Source organism: Lepidochelys olivacea (assembly GCF_965140295.1).
Source record: "Lepidochelys olivacea isolate rLepOli2 genome assembly, chromosome: 10".
In the NCBI taxonomy this organism is placed as follows: Eukaryota; Metazoa; Chordata; order Testudines; family Cheloniidae; genus Lepidochelys; species Lepidochelys olivacea.
In genome coordinates, this window is record NC_140420.1 from 78,641,083 (window position 1) to 78,668,673 (window position 27,591).

The window sequence follows — 27,591 nt, forward strand, 5'->3', positions numbered from 1 at the left end:
TGGTCGCAGGACGGGGGGGGTTGCAGGAGTTAGGGGTATTGGGAGCACAGTGCAGAGGTTGGGGCAAGGGGGGGGCACACAGGGGTTGGGGCATGGGGGGCACAGTACAGGAATTAGGGAGCTGCAGGGGCTGGGGTGTGGGGGGGGCACAGTGCAGGGGTTGGGGATGAAGAGGGGGAGTCCGGGGAGTCCCTGGGGCTCAGGGGCAACGAGAGGCAAAGTGCCCATGAGGGTGCCTGGGGTGCCAAAGGCCGGCCCTGCCCAGGTGCTCCAGGAGAAGACTGATGCTGTCTCCTTGTGCCGTAGATGCTCAGCTGGCTGCTGGCTCTAGCCCACCTCGCAGCCATAAGGTTAACGGCATCACCAGTTGGCTCCCCCGCCCCGCCCCGCCCAGTCATCGCAGGAGCTAGGGCAGGGCAGCCTCCCATCTGGACTGTGTGGGCAAGTCCCCAGGTCTCTCTGTGCCTCAGTTCCCCCAGCTAGCAAATGGGGATAACAGCACGGCCCTAGTTCACCAGGGAGTGGGGAGAAAAGCATTAATGGGGCGGGGGGGCTGGTGCTGCAGCACTGTGGGCCAGATAAGCACCTACGATGGCTAGAAATCTGGACCAATGTGTCCCAAATGGCGCTTGTATTTATAATGGGCCACGCCAGAGCCCTGGTTCGACACCCGCCCTGAACGTTAGGGGGTCCAGAGACCTGGGCACACGGGTTGCACCCACGCCCTTTAATCTCCTGAGCAATGCGTCTGAGCCTGGTGCCAATGGGCACTTTGAAGGAAGCGGGCTAAGGCCCAGCACCCAAAATCCCGCCTGGCCTGACTCTGGCTAAGCATGACAGAGCCATGAGCCGCTGTCGGCTCAGTCTGCAGGACCGCCGTTCGGCCCCACCCCGGCCAGAGTAAGTTGTCATGTCTTATTATGACCCCAGCTATAAAACCTTCTAAAGCAATTTATAGACACCCCCAACCCCCTGTCTGGTGCCGCGCTGCCTTTAAGCCTTTCATGCGTTTGCTGGCCGTATTTCTGCTCCCAGCCCTTTGCTAAAGCTTCATTCTTTATGATGGGCCCCACCAGGTGACTGTAAAACTATCCACAAGCCAATGACTGCAGTGATTTTTGACTATCAGATACATTTATCTTCACAACTTTGTGTTTACAATTGGTGCTTTCTGGCGCCTCGGAGCAGCACGGCCCTAGTTTTTATTTACACGCAGAGGAGCCGTGACACCTTTCTTCCTCGGGGCAGCGAGGGGAATCTTTAAAGTACGTCCGCTCAAGCAAAGCGGCAGATGACCCGGGCACAAGGCCAGTGTCTTGGCCTGGTCTAGCAAGGCCAACCTAAAGTGTGAGTCTTGGAGCTGCCTGGGCAGACGTGGATGCTTTCCCGAGGCCTGTAGGCTGCCCCGCACAAGGAGCCGTAGTCCCAGGGCTACCCCAGAGCCAGCTGCAGCGGTGGGCCCATAGGAACCGTCATTCCCGATCAGCGCAGTGCTCCAACTACTCCAGCTACCTCGGCCTGTCGTTGGCCGCGAGTCAGGAAAGCACTTACACGTGTGCGTAAGCGCCATTGACTTCAAGCTTGGGGTAACCGGCTGACATGTAATGGTCTGGGGTAGCCAGGGCGGGGTCAGACTAGTTGATCTAAGGGTTCCCTCTGGCCTTAAGTTTAATGCATTTCACCCAGGCTTGCTGGATCTAGCTGGATCTAGGCTCTAGCTTGGGGGGCTGCTTTCACAAGGGCTGGTAACCCACCCACTCTGCAGGCTTAACGACAGATGTGCCCCTCGTCCACTGATGCCGTCCCACCACTCCCCCTGTGTGCCCAGTGGGACAGGCAAGTTCTTGCACAAGTCTCTGGGAAAGCCTCATAGAGCGGGTCAGCTGACTGCAACACAAAGAACCATGGGCTACACTTCCCGAAGGCCTAGTGCCACAGGGGAGCGCAGGTGTTTTTATAGGGTCAAGTCTGGGGGATGGTGTGCAGCTAGCTGGGATTTGGGAGCTAAAATTCTAGATCCTGGGTTTTAGCTTATGGGCTTGATCCTACTCTCACTTAACATTGGTGTAAATCAGGCATATCAGTCTTAAAGTCAATGGTGCTACCCCAGGAGCCAGGTGCAAGTGAGAGGGAGAATAAAGGATGTTACTTTCACAAGATACATGTTTACTAACAGTGATTAAAGAGACAAAGGGCCCAGATCCTTCGCTGATATGGCTCCAATTTAGACCAGCTTCAGATGGCCCAAGATGTGTGAGCAACGCGTAAAACAAAAGTGAAAAAAAAAATCAGAACAGTTACAGTGTAGAATTTCTTTTTCCAAGCCTTGCTACGCTGGGAGGAACCAAGTTTAATAACTCTGGATCACTTGCATCCAAGAATTTTAGAAGAGCTGGCAGAGGTCCCAGGTTATTTGCTCCTGAGCAAAATAATGGAAGAGGCGATAGAAGACTTCATTAATAAAGCATGTAAGGAGGAGAATATAATTAATGCAAAACAACATGGGCTTATGGCAGTGGTCCCCAAAATTTGAGAGTTGTGCCCCCCCCGCTACCCCCTCCCCCAGAGCTGGGGCTGAGAATGGGGCCATGGCTCCCGGGAGGCAGGGGGGCAGAGGACATGGACAGGGGTAAGTGGGCCGAGGCTGTGGCGGGGAAAGGAGCCAAGGCGGGGGGTGGGGGGGGGAGTAGACTCGCAGCTAGGCAGTGGTGGGGGCTAGTAACCGGGTCCGCAGCCAGGTGTGGCTCTTTCCCCCAGCCTTGGCCCCAGGCCGGGAACAGAGCTGCAGCCAGGGCCGGCAGCCAGCAGCGGGAGCGGAGCCATGCTGAGGCTGGGGACGGGGCCAGGCGCAGGGCTGGGGCCAGAGCAGAGCTGGGGGCTGAGTGGCACTCCCTCCCCGCCCCACCCCCCAGGGGGCTGGCCTGGACCCACCACACCCCCCCCCCCCCGAATGCTTCTGCGTGTCCTCCCTAAGGGGGAACACCCGCCAGTTTGGGAAACTCTGGCTTATGGAAAATAGATCCTGTCAAACTAACTTGATTTTTTTTAAAGAGATTGATTACACAGATGGTTGATAAAGGTAACAGTGTTGATATTTATACTTAACTTGTTAACACGTCACATTTTGATTAAGAAACTAGAATGATGCAAAATCAACACCGTCCATAATAAATGGCTTAAAAACTGGCTGACAGAGCCCAAAATGTAAATCATGATCAAGTGGGTGTGTGTCGAGTGGGGGTCCTGTAGAGATCAGTTCTTTTAACATTTGTATCAATAACCTGAAGAAAACATCTCTGATAAAGTCTGCAGACGACTCAGAGATTGGAGTAGTGGTAAGTAATGATGAGGACAGGTCACTGTTACAGTGTAATGTGGTTCACTTGATAATCTAGGCACAAGCCAACAACATATGTTTTAATATGGCCAAATGTAAAGTTACAGGAATAAAGAATAAAGGCCATACTTACTGGGTGACCCTCTCCCGGGAAGCAGTGACTCTGAAAAGAATTTGTGGCTCACGGTGGCTAATTAGTTGTACATGAGCGCTCAGTGAGGTGCTGTGACCAAAAGGCTAACACAACCTGGGATGTATAAGTCGGGAATATCATTCAAGTAGGAGTAGGAAGGTTATTTTACTTCTGTATTTAGCATTGGTGCGACTGCTGCTGGAATCCTGTGTCCAGTTCTGGTGTCCACAATTCAAGAAGGATGTTGAAAAAATTGGAGAGGGTTCAGAGAAGACCCAGAATTGGCATGCATTCCTTCCCCCTTGTTGTTAATAGTAAGTATCATCACAATTTACCCTTTTAGTAAAGACTGAAGCAAAATAGGCATTAAACACATCAACCTTCTTGATGTCATGTCTTTAGCTCTCCTTCCCCAATGAGGACCTGCACTTTCCTTTGTCTTTCTCTTGCTCCTCATGGATTTCTAGAACCTCTTCTTATTGTCTTTTATTTCCCTTGCTCGGTGTAACTTATTTTGTGCCTCAGCCTTTCTGGTTTTGTCCTTATATGCTTGGACTATTATTTGTATTCCAATCGAGCAATCTGTTCATGCTTTCACTTTTTGTAGGATTCCTTTTTGATTTTCAGGTCATTAAAGAACGCCTCTTGCTAGTCTTCCTATCTTCTCTTTGCATTGGGGTAGGTTGCTGTTGCATTTTTAATATTGTCTCTTTGAGAAATTGACAGCTCTCCTAAACTCCTTTCTCCCTTAGCTTTTCTTTCGATGGGACCTTACCTATGCAGGTCTCCCCATTTGTTAAAATCTGCTTTTTAGAAGTCCGTTGTCCTTATTCAGCCCTTCTCACTCTTTCCTTTGCTTAGAATCACAAAATCTATCATTTCGTTATCACTTTCACCCAAACTGCCTTCAACCTTCAGATTTTCAACCAATTTCTCCCTGGAAGGTTAAGCGGTGAACTTGATCAAAGTCTGTAAGTACCTAAACGGGGAACAAACAAAGAGCTCTTCAATCTGATGGACAAAGCTAATACATGATCCAGTAGCTGGAAGTTGAAGCTAGACAAATTCAAGCTAGAAATAAAAACAATGAGGATTCCGGTGGCACCTTAAAGACAAACAGTTTTATTTGGGCATAAGCTTTCGTGGGTAAAAAACCCACTTGTTCAGATGCATGGAGTGAAAATTACAGATGCAGGCATTATTATACTTGAAGAGAAGGGAGTTACCTTACAAGTGGAGAACCAGTGTAGACAGGGCCAATTCAATCAGGGCGGATGTAGTCCACTCCCAATAATTGATGAGGGGGTGTCAAAATCCAAGGGAGGGAAAGTTGCTTTTGTAGTGAGCCAGCCACTCCCAGTCCCTATTCAAGCCCCCAATTAATGGTGTTAAATTTGCAAATGAATTTTAGTTCTGCAGTTTGTCTTTGAAGTCTGTTTTTGAAGGTTTTTTTGTTGAAGTATGGCTACTTTTAAATCTGTTATGGAATGTCCAAGGAGATTGAAGCGTTCTCCTAATTCCTTTTGGATGTTGCCATTCCTGATGTCTCATTTGTGTCCACTTATTCTTTTACGTAGAGACTGTCCGGTTTGGCCAATGTACATGGCAGAGGGACACTGCTGGCACATGAGGGCATATATCACATTAGTAGATGTGCAGGTGAATGAGTCCCTGATGGTGTGGCTCATGTGGTTGGGTCCTCTGATGGCGTCGCTAGAGTAGCTATGGGGACAGAGTAGGCAACGAGGTTTGTTTCAGGGATTGGTTCCTGCGTTAGTGTTTCTGTGGTGTGGTGTGTAGTTGCTGGTGAGTATTTGCTTCAGGTTGGGGGCTAGAAATAAGATGTCTGTTTTTAACAGTGAGGGTAATTAACCACTGGAACAATTTGCCAAGGGTTGTGGTGGATTCTCTATCACTAGCAATTTTTAAAATCAAGATGGGATTTTTTTTTTAAAAGATCTGCTCTAGTTCAAACAAGAATGAATTCAGCAAAGTCCTTTGGCCTGTGTTATACAGCAGGTCAGAAAAGATTTTCACAACAGTCCCTTCTGACTTTATAATCTATGAATCTATAATAACCCTCCACAGCTTTAGTCCACAAGAGAATGTTGCGTTTATACACCTGAAAACCCAAATCCACACACACAATTCATTAATTCTGCATTCGATTTAAGAATAACAAAGCAACACTCATGAATCACTGGATCTAGTTTATTCTAGTTTTATTTTTCTTATACAAGTAGCCACAGGCTAAAATCTAAACAGAGCAAACTACAAAAAAAAAAATCTATTTTTGCTTTCTTTTTTTCTTTTATACAAGGACTAACAATCATAGGATCAGTGGGATTTCAAATATCAAGACAGATAAAAGTAAGAAAGGTAAAAAATAAACAGTAGAAAAGTGCTTTGCATTTTGGGTTTCTATTTTTCCTTAACAGTTTATTCCTGAAGAGGACTGGGACAAAGAGTTTTATTATAGTTATTATTACTTTATTACAAATGTAAAGATATTACAAGTTTACAACAATGCTGCAAATACCATCAAAATAAACTCCCTCTTCGCTTTGTAAGAAAGAACCGGATCCAAAACCTAGTGAAGTCAATGTGAGTCTTTCCACTGACTTCAGTGGGCTCTGGATTGGGCCCCAAGTCTCTTCTCTTTATAAAATGTCCAGGGCCAAATCCTGCTCTCACTTACACTGGCATAAATCCAGAGTAATTCCATTGATTTACAGAGTCATGGCGGATTGATACTGTTGTAACTGAGAGGCGAATGTGGCCCTGAAATAGCAGAGTTTTCCCTTGAAGATGCTACCGTACTTCACACATAATCATTGCCAGAGTTCAAACGCATGGTCTGGAATTCAGTGAGATCACCATTCTAGTTGGCACAAATCCAGGTTTTCTCTTTTTAAATTTGGGGGGCGGGGCAGGTATAAATTAACAGGCGTCAAGGTGCTAGATAAGATCTTTAGTCTGCCTTTAATGTATCTTTATTGGGAGGGATACATTTGCAAATACTGTTTGCACAGACGATCTCCACAGGGGTCTCTCCCCTCCGCCCCCGCGCCTTTTACCACTTGTTTGTATAGGGTTTTTTAATTTTATTTCTTTTTTGCTGTTCTTTTCAGAATCCCACTTGCTTTTATCCAACTAATGACGCCTGCTGATGACGACAGCTCACTCAAGCATGACTGCCATTCAAAGACCCAGGCCCCATTTTCACCTCCATGGATAGCAGCAGACTTCCTCCGGGTTTACCCCCCCCCCCCCCCGAGGATGAGATTGGAATCTGGCTCGGTGAGTTTCTGTATAAAGCAAACTCTGCAGTAGCGTCTCCCAGCTCTGTTTCTGGAGACGTCTGTCTATGCACAAATATCACACTTCCTGTAAGTACCTCAAACTTTGGGCTTCTCTGAGCTTAAATATTCTTGTCTCTACAGAATTTGTAAAAAATAAACCAAAGCTCTGTCCCAGTCGTTACATTTTTCCATCCAACCATGAAACATTAACACTGACAACGTTTTAGGTAACCCATGGCAAAGGAGCAGCAGGCCATGTAGAACAGAGATGCCAACTCGCTCTGTACAACTGAGACAATCCAGGGTCAAAGCTCCTTCAGCATTTTCTCGTCTGTGGATTACTTCCTCCCCCCCGCTTCCTTTCTACAGTATATACACAGTAAGGGCAATGCTCATGATGAGACTCACATAACACTATGCAATGGGACACCTACATACAGTATACATGGCAGAAAATGTAAAGACCACAATTTAAAAAAATGACAGCGGTTATGAGTCTTTCCAGGATTTGAAATCTTCCTAGCTGTGATCTCTGTGTGACAAGATATTTGAAGGCAAATCATGGGAGAAGACGTTCCTGGTTATAATGGTCTTCCTTTGCAAAGACTTTATTTGCTTTGACTGACAATGTGTGTGGGGTGGGATGGAGGGGGATGAATGGAAGGGGACAGGATGGACATACAGGGTGAAAGGACACAGGTCATCACCAAATGAATGATGGAGTCATATTCAAGAGGCAATGGGAAATCGTGGGGTGAAAAATTATTTCAAGGAGGGTGTACGCTAAGCACTCATGACTATTTACATTCACATTGAAAACATGAGCATTACGAAGGAACCAGACATAGAGCTTGTGAGGAGAGAAGAACCCAGCTTTGAATATAGGCTAAGAAGTCTGGAATAAAGGATGAAGCTCAGAATTTGGAAATGTATTTTATAGTATGCTTTGCTTTTTTCTTAAAGACCATCATACGCTTCCAACACAAAAAAACCATTCATATTCATTCCCCAAAGTAGGGGCTCTGCAACGCTTTAGAGACTCTTGTCCTCAACTCACTGCACAGTATAATTATGTTAGTATAGAGAAATGTGTCGGGAAACATAGTGAGGTTGTTGCAGATTCACAATGCATTGTGTGTTTTGTACCATACGCCAGACCCACCACCCATGGAAGTCAAGGAAGTTTTTCCGTTGATTTAAATAGGCTTTGGATTGGGCCCTAAGGTGATAGCACTTCATGTATTGTTTCTTTTCTAATTGCTGACTTCAATGTAACATCCTTGTTCTCTTTAATCCTAGGTGGAAGTTTTAAAAATTCCAGTCTGGTTTTAACACTTACTAAATTCCAGCATCTTTATGAAACAAGGACAAAGAAAAAAAAGATACATTTCACAAATAAATACCTGAATCCAAAAGTATGAAAATACCCTGTCACAGCATAAAATTCTTCCCTGTTGAATTAAACATAAAACAAAGATATTTTCCCTGAGGTAGCAGCCATCTCTGGCAAACTTGGGAACAGATCTCCAAGAATAGGTCGTGCTCACTAGGGGTTATCAAAACCAGGTCTTGGATACTTCCTGCCACAGCTTCATCTTACTGCAGCCAGGAAAATGATGGTAAACAAAGTCAGTTTATTTGAAGTAATGGAACGCTTTCCTTAGATAAATATACAGGACGAGATTCTGCGGTCAGTTACAGCAGTGTAAAGCAGGAGTAGCTTCATAGTGAAGCTACTCCAGATTTATATTGGTGTTACTAAGGGTATGTGCACCCTGCAATAAAACTCCCATGGCTGGCCTGTGTCAGCTGACTTGGGCTCGTGGGGCTTGGGCTGTAGGGCTATCAAATTGCACTGCAGACATTCAGGTTCAGGGCTGGAGCCCAGGCTCTGGGACCCTCTGGGCTCAAACATCTACACTGCAATATTATAGCCCCTTAGCACAAGTCCTATGAGCCCAAGTCAGCTGACATGGGCCAGCCGTATTTGTATTTGTATAAATTTGTATTTATTTTTTGCACAGGTCTGTGCTACTCTGTTCAGTCTGGGATCAAAAATGGAGGCATCCAAGAGCCAAAAAGATAGCAGCTACTTGTGTTATTTCCCATCTGACCAGAAGCTGGATGATCATGTATTCAAAAACACACAAGACAATGCCTGTTGTTGCAAGGTTTCCTGTCCAGTTTTGCAGACTCAGGAGGCTTAGATAATTCAGGTAGGATAACATCTCCGTGGTGGTTCTCCAGAATGGACCTTCAAACCTTTTGAGGTTTGCCCATCACAAACGTCTATGGATATTTTGCAATGCTATAGATTTACAAGAGCTTAAAAGAAACCTCAAAGAGAGGAAAATCTAAATATCTAAAAATAAACTTTAAAGGTTCACATATATCTTTTACTGTCTTAAACCAACAGATAATCAACATCAGTTCAAGCCATTACATTTCTGCATCTTAGGAAAAAAACCCTATTTTTGACATACTACTGTATTTCAACTAATCAAATGGCACAGCATTTCCCTTTCATAAAAGGAAGGAGTGACAAATATGTGTTACTATTACATTATCACAATAATGTGATATTAAACTAATAACAGGTTCACAGCCCCAGGTATTTTGAGCCGAAAGCTAGTCTAAATTATGTGTTCACTTTGGCAACAGTACTTTATTCAATCTGAACTTCATTACACACACAGACAATAAAAACAAGAGTTCAAATGAGGGGGTCTGGGTTCTCTTTGATACCAGGTTGTAACTCAATGTACGAGGAAATACATCATCGTTTTCTTTTTTCCTTCCTTCTGGTAGTAAATTGTAAACTAAGTAATACTGATGCTGTGCATGTGGCATGGGGGCTCTGCTTCGTGACATGTCTGGTGAGTGCTGGAAGTGTTAGAGACGGGCCCTCACCAAAATGCCCAGATCTGGAGATCAAGCTTTGAAGTGTTTGAAATCCAGACCTTGCAGTTTGAGCTTTCTCTAACAGCTACTTCAAATCTTAGACGCTGATTCCTGTTTTGATTGAAATAAAAGAGACACATTTATCAAGCCCTTCAAATCACTAACATTAACCCTTTCCTTGGGTTTTCGCCATACACACTTACCGTACTCCTTTAATAAGGCTCCAACATTCCCACCACTCTCGGGTCACCCTGCACCTCCATTCCCCATCACTTTGCCTTTCCAAACACTGGCATAAACTGGCTCCTACAAGGCAAACTCTTCTTCTGTAGCTAGACATCCCCAGCTGATCAATAATAACCTAAATTCAGAAACCACAGGGCCTGAGAGCATAGGTGCTCTGGCTTAAAGCTGTTACACTCTCACTTGCAATCTGCTTAAGAAATTTGGAGGGAGAGGGGGAAAAAAACCTCCCCCAGCATACTGTAAAAGCATGAGCAGCAACCTCTCTGAGGTCATATAGGGGGAGAGCGTTTGTAGGTTTGTTCACATACAGATCTGGCCCTTTAAAACCCCTCCAATCCTGCAAAAAACAAAACATAACAAAACCAAAAGACATCATGTAGGAGAAGAGGAATTTTAAAGGGCCAGGACACTTATAAACACTGACTCATATTCGCCACTGGCGCATGTTGCTCAACCTAATTGAGGTCAACGGCATTGCATCTGCTTATGGCATACTGGTCAATCGGACCCTCAGGGAAGCTGCCCCCCTCAGATCTAACTTCATGAGGAGTAAATCTATTTCAGCACAAAGGAAATGGGAGTTATATATTTTTGCTCACTGTGCTATATACGTTATGACAATTCTTTTAGTACTCAAATGCCAAAGGGTACAGTTAGTTAAGAGGGGCTGATAAACATGTTTCTGATACATACTGATCTATTCCACAGGTACTGAAGCTGCAGAACTGTTTTTCATTTTTTTTTTTTAAAAAAAGGCAAGACAATTGATTCTTTACTTAAATGAGTTTCCTTTCCTGATTCCTTTCCACTTTCAAAGAAAAGTGAAATTGTCACCTTTGATTCAACACCGTGTATAAAAATACTTTACAAATAAACTCCTTAAAAACACATGCCTGTGAAATGGCTGGCCTGGATGTTTAGAGTTGTGGATTGGGTTTTCTTCAGCATCGCCATACAGATGTTTCAATGCCACCAGGTTGCTTGACCACTTGCACTGAGGTAGGTCACCAGCAACATGCACCGATTGACCACACTACATTCTAAGGGCTTCGGACATGAGGTCTACAACAGATACCACCAACAATAGCCTAAAGATAAGCTGCCAGGAGGAATTTCTCCATGCCTGTTGTCACAATGCCATGTTAAGAGCACGGTGATCCTGTCACCATACATGCTGGTGCCGTATAAACTGGTATGACCAATTTTGGAGTGGGTGGGGACACTGACAACTAGTTCTGTGGCACTGTGCAAACTGTGGCTGTGGACACTTAGGCCTGCTCTACACTGTGGGGGAGGGGAGGGTCGATCTAAGTTACACAACTTCAGCTACGTGAATAACATAGTTGAAGTCGACGTACTTAGATCTACTTACCTGGTGGAGTACCGGAATTGACGGGAGAGCGCTCGGAGGTTGATTTATCGCGTCTAGACTAGATGCGATAAATCGACCCCCGCTGGATCAATCGCTGCCCGTCGATCCAGCTGGTAATGTAGACAAGCCCTTAGAACTGTCTCTTTTTCCCACCTTTCCAAATTGAAATCGGTCTTTACCATTCAAAACAGCATGTGGCTAAGCAAACAGAATCTTTAATGGCCTGGAGTGCTGACCCCTTCTATTTCATAATAAAGGGTAATTAATGTAGAATTTGATACTTTAAGGCAATCTAAAAAAAAAAAAAGTGAAATAAGTGGGTCCCTACATTGCTATCTCTGGGCCAGATTCTGGCCTCATATCCATCTTATGAAACTCTAATGGAGCTCCAGTGGCTGGAAAGCTGCTCAAAACACAGCCCAGTGCAGTCTTTTGAGCTGCTTGAGAGACAACCATAATTGTCCCCAATTGCTCTCTTGGTTCTTTAATGCCTTGATGAAATAGTATTAATTTCCTAACCTCCTATTAAAAAGCCGCTGCACATCCAAGTGATACATCCATCCCTGCTGGAGGCTCTCTTTATGACCATTCCCTTAAGCCTTTTTTAATACTACATGCAGCGTGGATGCACCCAGCAACTGCCTTTGAACAGTGCGGGCCTTCCCTTTCCTGGTGAAAATTTTCAGAAGCAGTTTTTAAAAGGCTTCTTGCTTTACGAGTGGCGCATCAGACAAGGACAAAGAGGTTTTTCGTGATAAAGCAAAGTGTGTTTCCAGACTACGGTGCACACTCACTTGCTGTTGGGCAGCAACTCAAGTATATATTAACATGTGCACCCAGTCACAGGTCTCTTACTCCTGGGATCTCATCAGCTGAACAGCAGAGAATGTGATGACCATCTAACAGTGAAAGAGTGTAGGCGGAATGGTGAGGTGCAGGCAATGAGGTGCATGCGCCAGACTGTACTCTCCGTTAGCTGAGTGCGTCCCCACCAATGATAATGAGCCAATTCAGCCTCAGCGCAAGTGAGGACAACTGAGTTGAAGTCAATGGTGCCAAGTCTGGCTTTGACCCATTGGGATTGAACTAGCATAGTTCAGGGCAGAATCAGACATTTAGGGCTTGTCTACACTGACCAGGGGATCGACAAGTGGCAATTGATGCATCGGCGGTCGATTTAGCGGGTCTAGTGAAGACCCGCTAAATCGACCGCCCATCACTTTCCCGTAGACTCCTGTACTCCACCGGATCGAGAAGAGTAGGGGGAGTCGACGGGAGAATGTCTCCCGTCGACATCGCGTAGTGTGGACCCCACAGTCAATAGATATAAGCTAGGTTGATTTGAGTTACGCTGTTCACGTAACTCAAATTGCGTCGCTTAGATCAAATTTCCCCTGTAGGGTAAACAAGGCCTTAGTCACTTGTTTAGGCCTTCAGAATATGGCCTTTCTCAGACACAGCTCTCACTGAAGCTAATGGGAGTTTGACTGACTAAAGACTGAGTAAAGGATCTCAGGTTTTGTCCTCTCTGCTTTAAATATATATACACATGTTGCCTCTTACTGTATTTTTTCCATTTTCTTTTCCTATAGTAATAAAAAATTTCCCCCTTTCCTTTCAAAACAACCAATGTTCTTCCCAGTGAGGTGTTAATGAAATAGTCTGGTGGCCCTCCACCACACCAGGCACTCTTTCCACTCAGAAAGGTGGCATATTAGGCAGCTCATCCAGCTGTACCTTTGAACATTCTGATGTGCTTTTTAATACTAAGTATTCAGAAGTCTCAAGTTTTAGCGGGTTTTTCTTTTAAAAGTAAGATGTAATACACTATGGCTGAAAAGAAATAAAGCTAATGAAGAAAATGCATCTTTTAGAAATATGTATTTAGACAAAAAGGGGGGGGGGGAAGGGACCAGAATATGCTTTTCTTTCAAAAAGCACTTCCCTGAGGCATTTAACACATGACAGAGGATGTGTCAGTGACAATCAGGCACCTCCTTGGATGCGTGAGGAATGAGGTTGAAAGGCCAAGTGCCTCCAGTATCCAACAAGTGCCATTATCTCAGCTGGGAGTGTGTTATTCCACGTAGCCAATGGTAGAGCCTGAGGGTTCTGAGTAAAGATGGGAACGTGCATAAGGGTAGGAGCTGTAGTTCTAACCTATCTGGCTGATGTCCCATAATCTGTCAGACTGGAACTCTGATTAGACAAACTGGTTATTCCCTGGGGACTGATCCTGCCTGGAGCTGAGCACTCTGATCCTGATTCAGCAAAACACGCATGCTTAGTTCTTGACTAAGCATTGACGTAGTTGGATCAAAACCAGACTGCTTACTTTCTTGTAGGATCAAGCCCACAATCCTTAGAAAATGGGGGGGTTCGCTGGTTTGAAGGAGCAATAGGGAACAGCTCACCTGTACTCCAGGGTCCAGTTTGGCCCTAATGTGGCAGGTGAAGACTCTCTTTAGGTTACTGGTGGTGGTAAACCTGCTACAACAGTCATTAAAGGAGATCAATCATATAAAACTCCAACACACAAAACTGAACACAAGCACTACGACTTGGCTAAATGTAAAGCTTTTAACACTAACGAAATGTCACCACAATCGGGATTTAACGCAAACACACTGCCCTTTCGTTTGTCTTTGAACAGGTTTCATTGGAGCAGAGCAGAACAGTCAGATGAAAGAGGAGCAGGTCTGACGACACAAACGAATGAACTTCTATATAAAACTTGAGGTAGAACATTGCTTTCAAGGTTTGGAAGTGCTTTACATCAGAATGACGACGACATAAAAAAAGGACAACACCATGGCAGATATGGAGCATGACTTCTGAGGTAGTACCAAGCTTATGCAGACCAACTTGTTTTGAAAACAAAGGAAGACACAGATATTTGCTACTTCCCCGAAGACATTCATTCCGGTTGAGGTAGGTTCTGAGTCTACTCGGGATGTTTGTCCAAGTCTTTCAGTAGCCCTCATGCAGGCCTCATTTTTTTTTCTTATTTATATTCAATCATTAAAAAAGCATCCTGAGAAATAGAGAAAGTGTACAAAACCATCAAATCCATGAAAAGGTGGCCTTTCCCGGCCTGAATTTTTGGAGTCAAGTTAGAAGGATTCATCTTAATCCAGTCATCGTGAAATAAAAAGTAGATCACAAAGTAGTCCTAAAGCCACTAATGGGGAACATGGGCTGTGATGCCAAGGGAACAAGGCTCCGCCATATTCCATCATTGATGGAGACTGGAGAATTGGTAAAGTCTGTTACCTAGCAGCCATGGGAAAAACAATTATGACCAGTCTTGATAATGCAATTGTAGGAAGAAATGCACAGAGAGGCCTGAGACAGGTCAGGAAGATAAACTTCATAGAGCTTCAAAAAAGCTGTATATCAATATAAAAGAAATAATAAAGCAAAAACAAAAACAAAAATCAGACTGTAGAAATCTTAAATTGACCTGAGATTGACAAATCATTGTAAAGACATCACCAGACATGGAAATGGTTCTTGGTGAGTCCTACAAGAGGCTTAAAGACTTGGCAATTATCCTTCATTGGTGGGACTATGTTTCAAAGCTGGGACTTCCTGGCTAAAGTTGTGTAGCGGTCCACCCTGATCATCAGGAGCCAGACTTTTGGCTTGGGGATCAAGCTGTTCTTCTATAATGCTGAATTCATCCAATGGAAGTGTAGATATCTGAGTCTCATCGTGTGAGTCAGGTGGAACGTGATCTGGCTGAGAGGAGAAAAAACATGCCATTACAAAGACAATAATTGTTGCATTTGGCTATCACTACCAAGATGCTGGGCTTCTTAGAAATGACATGGTTCATCCAGGAACGAATATGCACATCTTACATAGATGCCCTTACCATCTACAGTTTAAATTCTACCCCATGTGCCAGGAATAAGGACTGTTTGTGGCGACCACTATAAAGTTGTATATTCGTAACCAACCCCCTTTGGGCTGACAATGGGGTTCAAACTTGAGACTGTCAGCACTAAACGCAGGAGCCTCTGTCACTTGTGATAAAATAATAATTCCTCTAGCTAGCAGCTGTAGTAGACTTTTAACCTCTTATATGAACTAGCCACTACTGGGGAACAAAGACACTCCCAGTGTGGAATGGATTAAACATTAGTGCTTAGCGGATCTATATTTTCAATGGATGGAAGGGAATTAAGCGTATATCTCTCCCCAAACATCAAGGGAAGAGGAGTGTGTTTGAAAGGAGAGAGTGTCTGTAAATCCCACGATTAATGTCAAGGCAGGACCCTTACCATTATTCCCTTATCCTGTTGATCCTGGGAAGGCAATGCTAGAAACAACCTTTCCAGCTCATTCATCTCCAGTTGCTTCCCATTCATGTCCAGGTCGTCCCTGTCCCTCCGAGCAGCTCCGTTCAGAACCAGGCCTGTGGCATTCCTCTGACTCCTCGGGATCTGGGGGGTTGACAGCTGTTCCTGGACGTTTTTACACATCAGCAGTCTGGAAAACCGAGGGGGGAGGACACTGAAAGTGCAGCACTTCCCAGCATTGCATGCAGCCCCTTTATGTGGGCCTGGGCACACCTCGCCGTTCACATCTTACAGCCAATTCTCTGCTCATACACAGCCTCCCAAAACAGGAGCTAGACTCAGAGACAAGCCAGCCAACAGAGTCACAGCTCTAGTCTTTGTCTCCACCTCTCCTTCCCCGGACACCCGAAACCCCCTCCACACTTATCGGTGCGCCATGTTCTCTCGCTCCTCCTTATAACCCATTTCTCTGACACAGCTTTCAAAGCAGATCTCCCTGCGGATGTGTCCACCCTGTGTGCCACCTCAGCTGTTGCCCCAGGTAGGGTATTTAGTGCAACTGTCTTTTAATACGTTTTGTAGGGGCGAGGTGCTGGCTTGACATCAAAGGCCTCTTGCTGGATGTGGCCGCACAGCTCTGCTTACGATCAAGTGAGCGCCCGCAACTCCTGTGCACTTCAGGTCTAATCTAATCGGTTGAGTCTGAGAACACTTCAAACAGCTTGAGAACCACCAGGGCAAAGCAAACAGCACAATACAAGTAGATAGTGTATTAGCGTCACTCGGCCCATGTGGGGAGAGAACCGTACCTTCCTCTGTACCCAAACATGAGGAACAGGACACAGAATATAATGCACGTGACTCCAATGTGGATCCCAATGATGATCCCCGTGGTGGAGGTCTTATTACTTTGCTCATCTTTCATGCAGTCACATGGGGGATTCAACACTGTGAGGAGAAGCAGTGAAAAGGGGTTAGTCCCTGGGGTTTTAGCCACCTAGTGCTTCCGATCCTAGACACATGAGCACCGCAGCATGAGCTGGGGTGGGAAGCCCAGCATCAGGCCATGTTCTTGAGTAGCTCAGAGACTAACAGTTGTAGAAGGAAGGAGGAGACATCTCCCCAACTTTCAGCCTGGAGGTTTAAGCCCTCATTGGGGGAGGGGAGGGCAGAGCACTCAGCTTTCCCACCCCACTCTCTGCCAGTCAGCGGAGAAGGGGCCTGGTAGGGCAGGGAGGAGGCAGCTGCCGTCACAGCCTCCTGTGACGAGGGGGCTGGCTCTGTCCCCCCTGCTATCAGGACCTGGCACAGCTCCCTCCCCATGGCCCCCCAGGCTGAGAAGACAGAGCAGGGGGAGCCCAGCTGGGGACGGAGGGGGGCTGAGCCAGCTCCAGGGAAGAGACTGATCCCAGTCCAGCAGCAGCTCCTCCTTGCCCCCTCCCCCGCCCCGAAGGAGGTTCAGATATGGGAGAGGGGAGCCTGGGTGGGGAAAACAGATGTGGAAGGTGCTTCAGGGGAAGAAGCTGTAGAAGCAGTGGCCTGGAGGGGAGGACAAAGGTTGGGTGGGAGAGGGGAGGGCTGAGGAGTGTTGGGGGAAGGGAAGGCTTGGGTGGGGGCGTTGGAGGGGAGGAGGGGGGTGTTTGGTGGGTGGGGTCTTTGAGGCAGGGGAAGGGTGGGGGGTGTTTTTTAGGAGGTGGGAGGAGCGGAGGAGAGTTTGGGAAAGGGGAGGGAGTTGTGGAGGAGGGATGCGTGGGGGAGAGGGAGGTTTGCAAGGGGCAGGGAGGGAGGGAATGTTTGGGGGGCAGGAGGGGCCTCACTGTACTATGAGGGGGTACCTCCCCACAGCTTTGCTGGCAAAGCGACTCCTTTGCTCTCCTTAACGTCCCGTTATGGCAGTGGCCACAGTGGGGGAGCCCTGCTGGCTGCCCTCAGAGCTGGATTCCAGGCTGTGACCAGCAGGACCCTGCCGGTGCAAGTTCTTTGCCCTGGACCCGGCTCACCACAGCCCGTCTGGTGGCTCTTTAGGACTTGGCGTAAGATGTGCTCGTTCACCGTGGGGCTCTCTTCTGTTGGGCCCGTAGCCAAAAGGTATTTATCCAGCGCCGGGTGAGGGGCGTGGAGGCAGGGGTGTGGCTCATCTGTGCCAGCTGTTGCTGACAGTCTTTCATGGTAACGTCCCCAGATCAATCAACCGATATCCATGGTAACACCCAGGGCTAGCACTGGCCAAAACTTTGGACACTGTTATTTAATGAACGAAATGGGATGCCAAGCGTAACATTTGTTTTATTCAGACTGCAGGTCGATGGCTGCAGCAGGCTGCCAGCTGAACACTCTTACAGACGGACGTTATCCCCTCTCTGTGATCTGTACCTAGAACTGCCATTGGAATAACATCTGAGGGTACTGTCTGAGCTGATGTAACTACAGGCTAAAGCTAGCTGAGGAAAACACAACAGCTCTGCAACAGCTTTCCATGACAGCGAAGCGCTCTCCCCAAATACACCCGCTGTATTGCAGCTAGCTATTTACAGGCCCGTGTCTCCCCCTTTCCCTTTGTGCTGGAGGGGCTAGCAGGGACTTTCAACTGAACTAATTCCTAAGATTTTGCTGCAATCCGGCAGTTCTGCTACACGGGAACAAAAGCTTTCAGCCTAGTCTCCTGAGACAAGCAATTTCCTTTAAAAGTCGAGCCTGCATCTCTGATCTCTAATGCTGTGTTCAGATGAAAAGCGAAAGGATAACATACAATTATTTTGCCTTCCTGCCTGGGGATCTGTAAACTTTGCATTTTCTCTGTGTCAGAGGTATGATGTGAATTACACTGGAGGAAAAAGAAAAGGAGGACTTGTGGCACCTTAGAGACTAACCAATTTATTTGAGCATAAGCTTTCATGAGCTACAGCTCACTTCATCGGATGCATACAGCCAGAGCAGTTTATAATATCTTATTCAGTGGTATCCCTCAAAACAAAGGCTAAGTATTAGAATGGAGCTGATGGACTTATCTGTACTTCCAGCAGAGATTCATGTTTACTACGTTAATGGTACAGTATGAATAACAATCTCTGTTTTGAAGATATTCCCATTGGAAGTCTGGTTAAAATGACTCCCAAAGCACCAGGGTATTTTTCAACACATACAAGAACACAAAAGGTGTGAACAATTAAAGATTCCCCTGAGAGGTGAATCCTCTTGCCTCCAGGTAACTACAGCACTGATACACTCAGTCTCTTTCTCTCTTCCTACCTAACACGGATGCCCTCCAAAGAACTAGGTTAAAATTATTTGAAGCCTGATTTTCAGAGGTGCTCTTGCCCACCACTCCAGCTGAAATCAATGGAAGCTGCAAATAGCGCCTCTGGACACTGGGCCCAGAGAGGAGTCTAGTCTAGGTGCGGAAGAGCCAGGAGACTAGAATCATGGCAGCAAACGCATCCTTAACTCATCACTGCAGCTCACAAAGCAAAGGCAAACCCACCAGCTGTTCTGAGACCAATTCCCTGCAGTGGGAACAGAATCCTAGTAAGTAGTGAGAGATGGCAAAACCATGTTAGACCAGGGAGGAATCTGCTTCCAAAGCCAAGACAGCCTCCAATGTGAAAATGATAATACAGCTGAGCATAACCAAAACTCTATTCACGTCCATTCCTGTGCACCAGCAAGAGGAGCAAAGGACGGGTCAAATCTGGACTTCAGTTCAGGACCAGATTTGTAAAGGGATTTAGGCATTTCTTCACTCAGCACTGGAAGGACTAGGCAATTTAGACAGTGATTTTGACTTCCGATGAGACGTAGGCTCCTAAATCACTTTTGAAAATGGGACTTAGCATCTAAGTCACTCAGGTCTTGCAGCGCTAAGTAGAACAATGTCTAAATACCTTTACAAATTGGAGCCTCCATTCTTCTGTCAGTTTCAGACAGGCTCTTCTTCATTTTCTTGTTTACAGGAATTTCCTTGTTTGTTTGTTTGGTTTGTTAACAGAGAGAGACTGTCACAGACAAAAGTGTCCCAGATTGTTAACAACTAACCAACCACTCCAGAAACAATGATTCTTTATCTGCTATTATCACCCACTCTGCAATAAGTTTGTGGAGATGTAGAAAAGCAGGACAACAATGGACTCCTTAAACTACTATAATCAACACAATCTCATCTAATCTGTCTAATAGCCCAACACACTGGTGACTACACCCAGTTCTGGTTCAGTCCGAGCACTAAAACCTGACTTGCTCCCCTGAGTACAGTGAAGAGACTGCAAACTTACCTAAATGTAACTAAGGATAGAATTTGGCTCTGAGTCTATTAAGAGCCAGATTCTGACCTCGGATATATGTTCTGGGTTCCCACTGAAGTCAGCTGAAACTGCAAATATACAGAATGAACTCCCAGGATTTAACCCTAAGACTTCTAATGCAATATTGGTGATAAAAACATATGGCCTTTGGGGAAGGGACCATCTTTTGATTCTGTGTTTGTACAGCACCTATCACAACGGGATCCTGGTCCATAAGAGGGGCTCTTAGGTGTTGCAATAATACAAATAATAGAATATCAGGGTTGGAAGGGGCCTCAGGAGGTCATCAAGTCCAACCCCCTGCTCAAAACAGGACCAATCCCCAATTTTTGCCCCAGATCCTTAAAAGGCCTTCTCAAGGATTGAACTCACAACACTGGGTTTAGCAGGCCAATGCTCAAACCACCGAGCTATCCCTCCCCTCACTTAAATAAACAACAACATGCTGTCCATGCACAGCTGTTGCTTGTGAAAGAGAGAGAGCTAGCTGTGTGTACTCTCTAGCCTGTCCACCAAACAGCATTCCACATTCTCCATTTGGGGCCCGTACAACCTGAATTTAGAAGACAAACAGTGCTATTTAGTTACAGGAGTACCGGAAAGTGTGCACATTTTGCTTTGTTTTCTGTAACTAGAGATTAGACGGAATTGAGCCGCCAGATCCAGAACGTTTTCCTTCCTAGCAACACCAATGATCGGTAATTGGTGGTTTGGAGTGTGCTACAGAGTTGGCAGTTCATGCCCATATTATTTCCAGTTGCTTCCTTTAGAGAGAAAGAAGGGGTGATGAATATGTATGAAGATTAAGCAACTGGAATTAATCATATTAGCCACCAGAAGGCACTGCTTCTCCATGCAACCTAGCTTCAAATTTATTTGCTGGGCAGAAAATAAAGTTCTTCTTAAAGGTGACGGTTCAGAAGTAGCAACACACAGTGTTGGATGCACTATTAAATTACCTGCGTGTTAGTAAGACCTTCCCTGTCTCTGGCTAGATCACTCCTATCCTGTGACAGTTCACATCACGTACACAAGTTGGCCTGCTTTGGCCTCTTACCTGTTTTTTCAACTGTTTCTCGAAGGGATACAAAGCGGACAGTAGAATTTCCATCCCCGTGCTGGTTATATGCCAGGAGTTTTACTTCATATACCACTGATGGGTCTATTTTAGAAAAGACACGAGGAGGGCATTTCAGGTTAAAGAGCTTCAGTACACTAATCTTGCTGAGCCTGCACTTGTCAATAAAACAGAGACATTTTACATGCATTGCAAAAGCCAGTCACTGTAAGTATAGGGACCCGAACCTGCTCTCATTTAAATCAGTGGGGCAGGCTGAGGGCCTAAGGGAGGAGTGGAAAACAAACCTTGCTAGGCACTCATGATACATGTTCCCTAGCTGTCGTATATTACTCTAGACATTCCGCTATAATGACAACAACATAAAGGGGAATTTTCTTGCTCAGCAAAGGCACGTAATGCGGATAAAGCCCTCCTCAGTACTTACCCAAGTGAGTAATGTTATAAGATGTAACGTTGCTGGGCAGGAGCATAGGGCCAGTAAAGTGGGCTAGGTGAACTTTACGGTAGTACAGTTTGAACCCTTCCTGCTGGCCCAGTTTGACGGAGGGTTCCCACACCGCTTGGATGGTGGTGCTGTTAAGAACTTTAATAAAGAGGGACGGCATTGCTGGGACTGAAACAGAGAGAGAGGGAGAGAGGTTTTTAATGACTTGGGTCATGCTTGTGCCTGTCGTAGCCTAAACATAATCGGCTGTGCACAGAAAAATAATGAAATCCCTGCTAGTATTTCATGTTAGCTGTTGAGTCAGGGGATGTGATAGAAAGATTCATTTGATGGAGAAGATTAGCTTAGGTTAGATCCTGCTTTTATAGTCCTGAATTCCTTCAAGAAGTTGTGCGAGTTTCAAACCGTTTCCTGTTCTCAGCATGGCAGTTCAACAAGCTAGGAGGCTACTTTGTAGAGTCTGTCTGCAATTTGATTCTCGGCCCCATCGGGTCAGGTCAGGAATGCAGGAGCATCGGAAGTGCATTTCCAGATTCCCTTCTCCTTCCCCGAGGGCAATGGTAGCTTTTTAGAGTGATTAATCCCTGAGGGAGGGAGAAACCAGAAGGATGGAGTTAGAGACATCAGTCTTAAAGCAGGTTTCAGAGAAGTAGCCGTGTTAGTCTGTATCCGTAAAAAGAAAAGAAGTACTTGTGGCACCTTAGAGACAAACAAATTTATTAGAGCATAAGCATCCGATGAAGTGAGCTGTAGCTCACGAAAGCTTATGCTCTAATAAATTTGTTAGTCTCCAAGGTGCCACAAGTACTCCTTTCCTTTTTAGTCTTAAAGCAATACGTGAAATATGCTGCAACCGGCTGAGCTCTCAGGCTTCCTGCACTGACTTGCAGTTGCTGTTCCAGCAGCGATTGCTAGTCTGGGCTCGGCTCTGCAGTGTGTTTCAGGGGCCATTACACAGAGAGGTTAATAAAGAAGGGAAAGAATCAGGGATCAGAGTGAAAACAAAGCAGTTTCAATCAAGGCAGTAAGTTTCTCTATGTTGCTGCTACCTTGCAACCAGTTTCATCATAATCTTTTTGTAAAGGGATGTACTTACCAGATCTCAAGGATGCGTAAGGTTGGGGGCGGGGGAGATGCAGTACTCCCCTTTCTTACTTTGTTATCCCCACTTACCCATAATGCTGATGCCTACGCCCCCCCCCCCCACGGCCTGATCCAAAGCCCAATGAAGTCAATAGGAGTCTTTCCATTGACATCAACAGATTTTGGGCTCAGACCCCTTGAGATAAGGGGAGGAGCTGCTAGTGTCAGGAGACATGGGGATGTAGCTAGCTGGAGTGGGGCTGTCCTCCAATGTATGCACTGGGCACCACTGCATGGCTGGCCCTGACAGGGTGTAGCAAGGGCTGCTGATGAGCATGGTCCATCCAGCGCCCCTGGGGGTATTGCATCTCTTCCTGTTTTACACAGGCCACGTGTAGATTTATGTCACAGAGGTAAAGAAAGATTTAAAGTCCGAACACTGAGCAGGCTTAGTGCTAGCTATATGCCCCCCCAGGTCCCATTCTCAAAGTTCTTCCCGGCGTCTGGAGTGGTGAATTGCACAGAGAGTTTTCCCATATTTGCTTCTTCCTTGCACATATCCAAGGTAGTGTTTTAACACAAAGATAACCAGAGCGAAACCATGTACCAAGAGTGAGCCAACCACACCTAGCTGGACGGCCTGAGAAGCTCCCCAGTGATTTGTGGGTCTGCAAACCCAGTTCAAGTTGCCCTGTAATTTAAACATGGGGTTTTTTCACAGCTGATTCAGTTAAAAAAACAAGGTGGCGATGGAAACCTCAGGCTGCGTTTTAGGGATAGAAAACGTAGGCTCACATGGGTGCCTGCCCAACACATAATACGAGAGACAGTTTGGACTGAGGTTTTTGGCAGAATTTTTTCCCCTTCCTCTCTGTGCTCCTTTTCTTCCCACACCTCGTGTACAACATTCTTTAGGCGTCCCAGGTGTTGTTCAGTCATTAACACATTTGCTGACTACCACAAAACTCTATAGAGCAAATGCTCTAATCAGTGTCTGGCCCTTTTGCACCATTCACTAAGTGCAAACTGACCACAACTGTCCCACAGAGAATTTCCTTGTCAAAGAGGTGTATCCCTGCTGGTACCAATGTGCCAGCTCTGGGCCCCTAACACCTGGTGTAGAGGGCATGGCAGGGGACGGAGGAGGTGTTTTGAGGTCAGGCAGGAGGAGTGACAGAGATCTGCCACACCATGGCAATCCTGGATGGTTTTAGGGTCCCTTAAGGACTCTAAACCAGTTGTGTAGCTTGAAGTCACTTGGCCGGGGCTTGCTCCAAGAATCAAAGAGCTGGATCTAGCTCCTTATTGCCCCTGCCCTTGGTGCAGGAGAGAATCTAGCCCTATAACAATTTGGGAATAAATCTGATCTCAGTTAACCCTGGTCAACAGGAACACTGGAATTGCCAAACTGCAACAGGACAATAGTCCATCTCTAGCAGTATCTTGTGTCCAATAGTAGCCAATATCAGATACCTCTGAAAAAGGAGTTAATCTTCCATAAAGTACCGAACAGGGGTGAAATTAGTACCTGAGTCCACTTGGTTAGCAGTCTGCACTCAAAAGAAGAAGGATTGGGGGTCCTGTGGTTGTATCCTCGCTGCTGTAATTACAGTCACTATTCTTTTTCTCAGAAATGTCTAACCATTTATTGCAGTGCTGGTGTAGCCATGTTGGTCCCAGAATATAGAGAGACAGGACAGGGGAGGTACTATCTTTTATTGGACCAATTTCTGTTGGTGGAAGGTACAGGCTTTTGAGCTACACAGACTTGGGGAAGGAAGTAGAGTGTCTGAGCTAAATACAAGTTGGGATAGACTGTAAAACAGAAGGGTAAGGTATGTTGGAGGTGGTTTCTTCCACCTATTCCACCTCAATCACGATGTGGTGTCATCTTTCACAACAAAGATGACACCACCCACAAGCACCACAATCTCAATGACAATCATAAGAAAAAAGAATCGTTGGACTGCACATGCTGCCAGAGGACAAAACCACACACTGGATCATTTCATTGATTACTTCAGGAAAATAATTCACTGTGAAATCCTCAACAAACATTACATCCACCACCAAGAGGAAAGCAGATAGTCTCTGAAATCCATCGACCAAATAGTGATCAAACCTGAAGACAAAGGGGACACCACCATAGCCATTTATCGTGATGACTATGTCAACAAGGACAGCAGACAACTCTCTGACACCACCTACTGTAAAGAACTCATAGAAGACCTCCTAACACAATTCACCCAGGAATTTAAAGATACTGTCAAATCCTTCCCAAAGCAACTTGAAGCAAAACCTTACGACCTCATCCCCCATGAACCCATTCAAGGGACTTTCTAGATGCTTCCCAAGATACACGAACAAGGGAACCTAAGCAGGCCCATCATATATAGCCAGGGCACTTTTACTGAAGGAATATCAGGACTAGAAATGTAAAATGTTAACCGGTAAGCATTAGTCATACCAGTTAACCCACCTTAACTGTTAACCCCTGGGCCGCCTGGCCACCTGGCCCCAGGCACCCTGTACCGGCTGGCCCACTGGCTCCAGCCACCCCAAGCCACCCACTGGCCCCAGCCATCCCGCGCTGCCCAGCCGGAGCAGCCCCGGCTGGAGTGGCCCCAGCAGCCCCAGCCCTTTAATCATTTAACCATTTAAACTAAATATTTTTAATTGTTTAAACTATTAACTTTTTAAATGATATTTACATCCCTAATCAGGACTCATAGAAAACATCCTTAAACCACTCACCACACAAAAGGGCAACTCCCTCCAAGACACTACAGTCTTCCCCAAGAAACTCTAAAACTTTAACAACCTCCATCAAACACCATCCTTACCACCACGGATGTCACCTCCCTATACACCAACATCCTTCACCGCAATGGCGTGGCTGCCTGCCTCAAACACATACAAGATAATGCACAACCCTCAGAAATCCAAACTCATCTTCACCCATAACAACTTCACTTTTAACAGCAAACACGTTGTCCAAACCATGAGGAGAGCCACGAATACTTGGATTGTTCCCCAATACGCCAACCTCTTCATGGGACACCTTGAGGAAGAATTTCTGGCAAAATGCACCACAAGGCCGACGATATACCTGAGATAAGCCATGATATTTTCCTCCTCGGACAGAAGAGGATCTGAGTTACCCAGGAAAGAATTTTCTGTAGTATCTGGCTGGTGAATCTTGCCCATATGCTCAGGGTTTAGCTGATCGCCATATTTGGGGTCGGGAAGGAATTTTCCTCCAGGGCAGATTGGAAGAGGCCCTGGAGGTTTTTCGCCTTCCTCTGTAGCATGGGGCACGGGTCACTTGCTGGAGGATTCTCTGCTCCTTGAAGTCTTTAAACCACGATTTGAGGACTTCAATAGCTCAGACATAGGTGAGAGATTTTTCGCAGGAGTGGGTGGGTGAAATTCTGTGGCCTCCATTGTGCAGGAGGTCAGACTAGATGATCATAATGGTCCCTTCTAACCTTAGTATCTATGAAGACCTAAACTCCCTCATAGATTTCCACCACAACTTCAACAGCCATCACCCATCCATCAAACTTTCTCTACAACAGTAGTTTTCAACCTTTTTTCATTTGCAGATCCCTAAAAAATTACAAATGGAGGTCGGACCCCTTTGGAAATCTTAATACATAGCCTGCAGACCCCCAGGGGTCTGTGGACTACAGGTTGAAAACCACTGCTCTAGAACACTTCCATACCAGCATCAACTTCCTGGACTCCACGATTAGCTTAAACAATGGAACCCCACAAATGACTATATACCCACCTTACCTCCACAGAGCCAGCAACCACCTCAGACACACCACAAAAATCTGTTATCTATAGCCAGACACTCAGATACCACATAACTTGCTCCAAAGAGAAAGTCCGGACTATACACCTAAACACAAGTAAACCTGCCTTCACTAAACAAAGAAGAAGAAGTAGATTACACCACCAGAGAAGTAGATTACATCATGGCAAGGGCCACTCAAATATCCCATGAGAACCTGCTTCAATACAGAAAAAAAAACCCCGCTTTCAGCACACTCCTGGTTGTTACCTACCACCAGCCACTGGAACCCATATGAGGTATCATCAAACAGCTACAACACATATGTGAGGGAGACCATATCCTGAAATAAATCTTTCCTGAACCCCCACTTCTGGCCTTCAGATAACCTGCTAAACTTGCCAAGTTCATCATCAGAAGCGAAATTCCCACAGATCAGAACACACCAACTCAAAGCAGCACTAGACCCTGCTAGAACAACAGGTGCAAAACGTGCAGATGCATCTCCACTACCACAAAGATCAATACCCCTCACAACATACACCTTTCAAGGTTCATGGGTCCTCCCTATGCTTGTCACAACATGTGGCGTACCTCATCCAGTGCATCAAATGCCCCAATAACAACGATGTGGGTGTAGCTCGAAAGCTTGTACTTTCCACCAATAGAAGTTGCTCCAATAAAGACATTACCTCAGCTATCTTAAGCCTACCTTTCATTGACGCTTTCTGAGATATTTGTCTTGACAATATTTTTTGGCACAGAGTGCCACAAAGTAATTGTATACTTGAATAAATAATAATAATAATAATAATTGATTTTAAATGTGTCAGTTTTTAATTGTACTGAGTGGTATCTTATCATGGTATTACAGAAAAGGTAAGTTTGTTTCCAAATGTTGATAAAATGTAATTGTGCCAGTTTGAAGCTTGACAACAGCAAATAAGCTACTTTCCCAGTTTTTTTACTATTTTATGAGATTGTGGTCAAAACAGCATATGGGAAGGATCTGAAATTTCCCAGACATTTTAAACGTTTTTTTCTCAAAGAAGTACAGTTGTTGTGGAAAAACAAAAACTAATCTGTTGTTTGAGACACTTCTGTGCAATCACAGTAATACGTCTTCCAAAAAGGTATTCCATCTCCATTGATTCCCATTGGGATGCAATGTCAGGGCAAGTCAATGAATTTTCCTAATGACTTACATGTAAGTCAAAAGAAGGGAACAATGAGTTGGAGTTTTCCCATTGACCTACATTAGGAGAACATCCCCATGTACACTCAGTAGAA

General features: G+C 45.6%; 1 protein-coding gene across 1 annotated transcript in view; it reads right to left on the minus strand.

The window, feature by feature from the left end:
* Positions 1–5,776: 5,776 nt before the first annotated feature.
* The window catches only part of IGDCC3 (immunoglobulin superfamily DCC subclass member 3), a 191,156-nt gene continuing 169,341 nt past the window's right edge, over positions 5,777–27,591 (minus strand). The window contains exons 10-14 of the mRNA XM_084642518.1: positions 21,399–21,587; positions 20,951–21,055; positions 16,405–16,543; positions 15,578–15,785; positions 5,777–15,032 (exon numbers count right to left, since the gene is read on the minus strand). Coding sequence (XP_084498644.1) covers positions 14,841–15,032; positions 15,578–15,785; positions 16,405–16,543; positions 20,951–21,055; positions 21,399–21,587 — 833 coding nt within the window. The 3' untranslated portion in view covers positions 5,777–14,840. The remainder of the gene's footprint in view (positions 15,033–15,577; positions 15,786–16,404; positions 16,544–20,950; positions 21,056–21,398; positions 21,588–27,591) is intronic.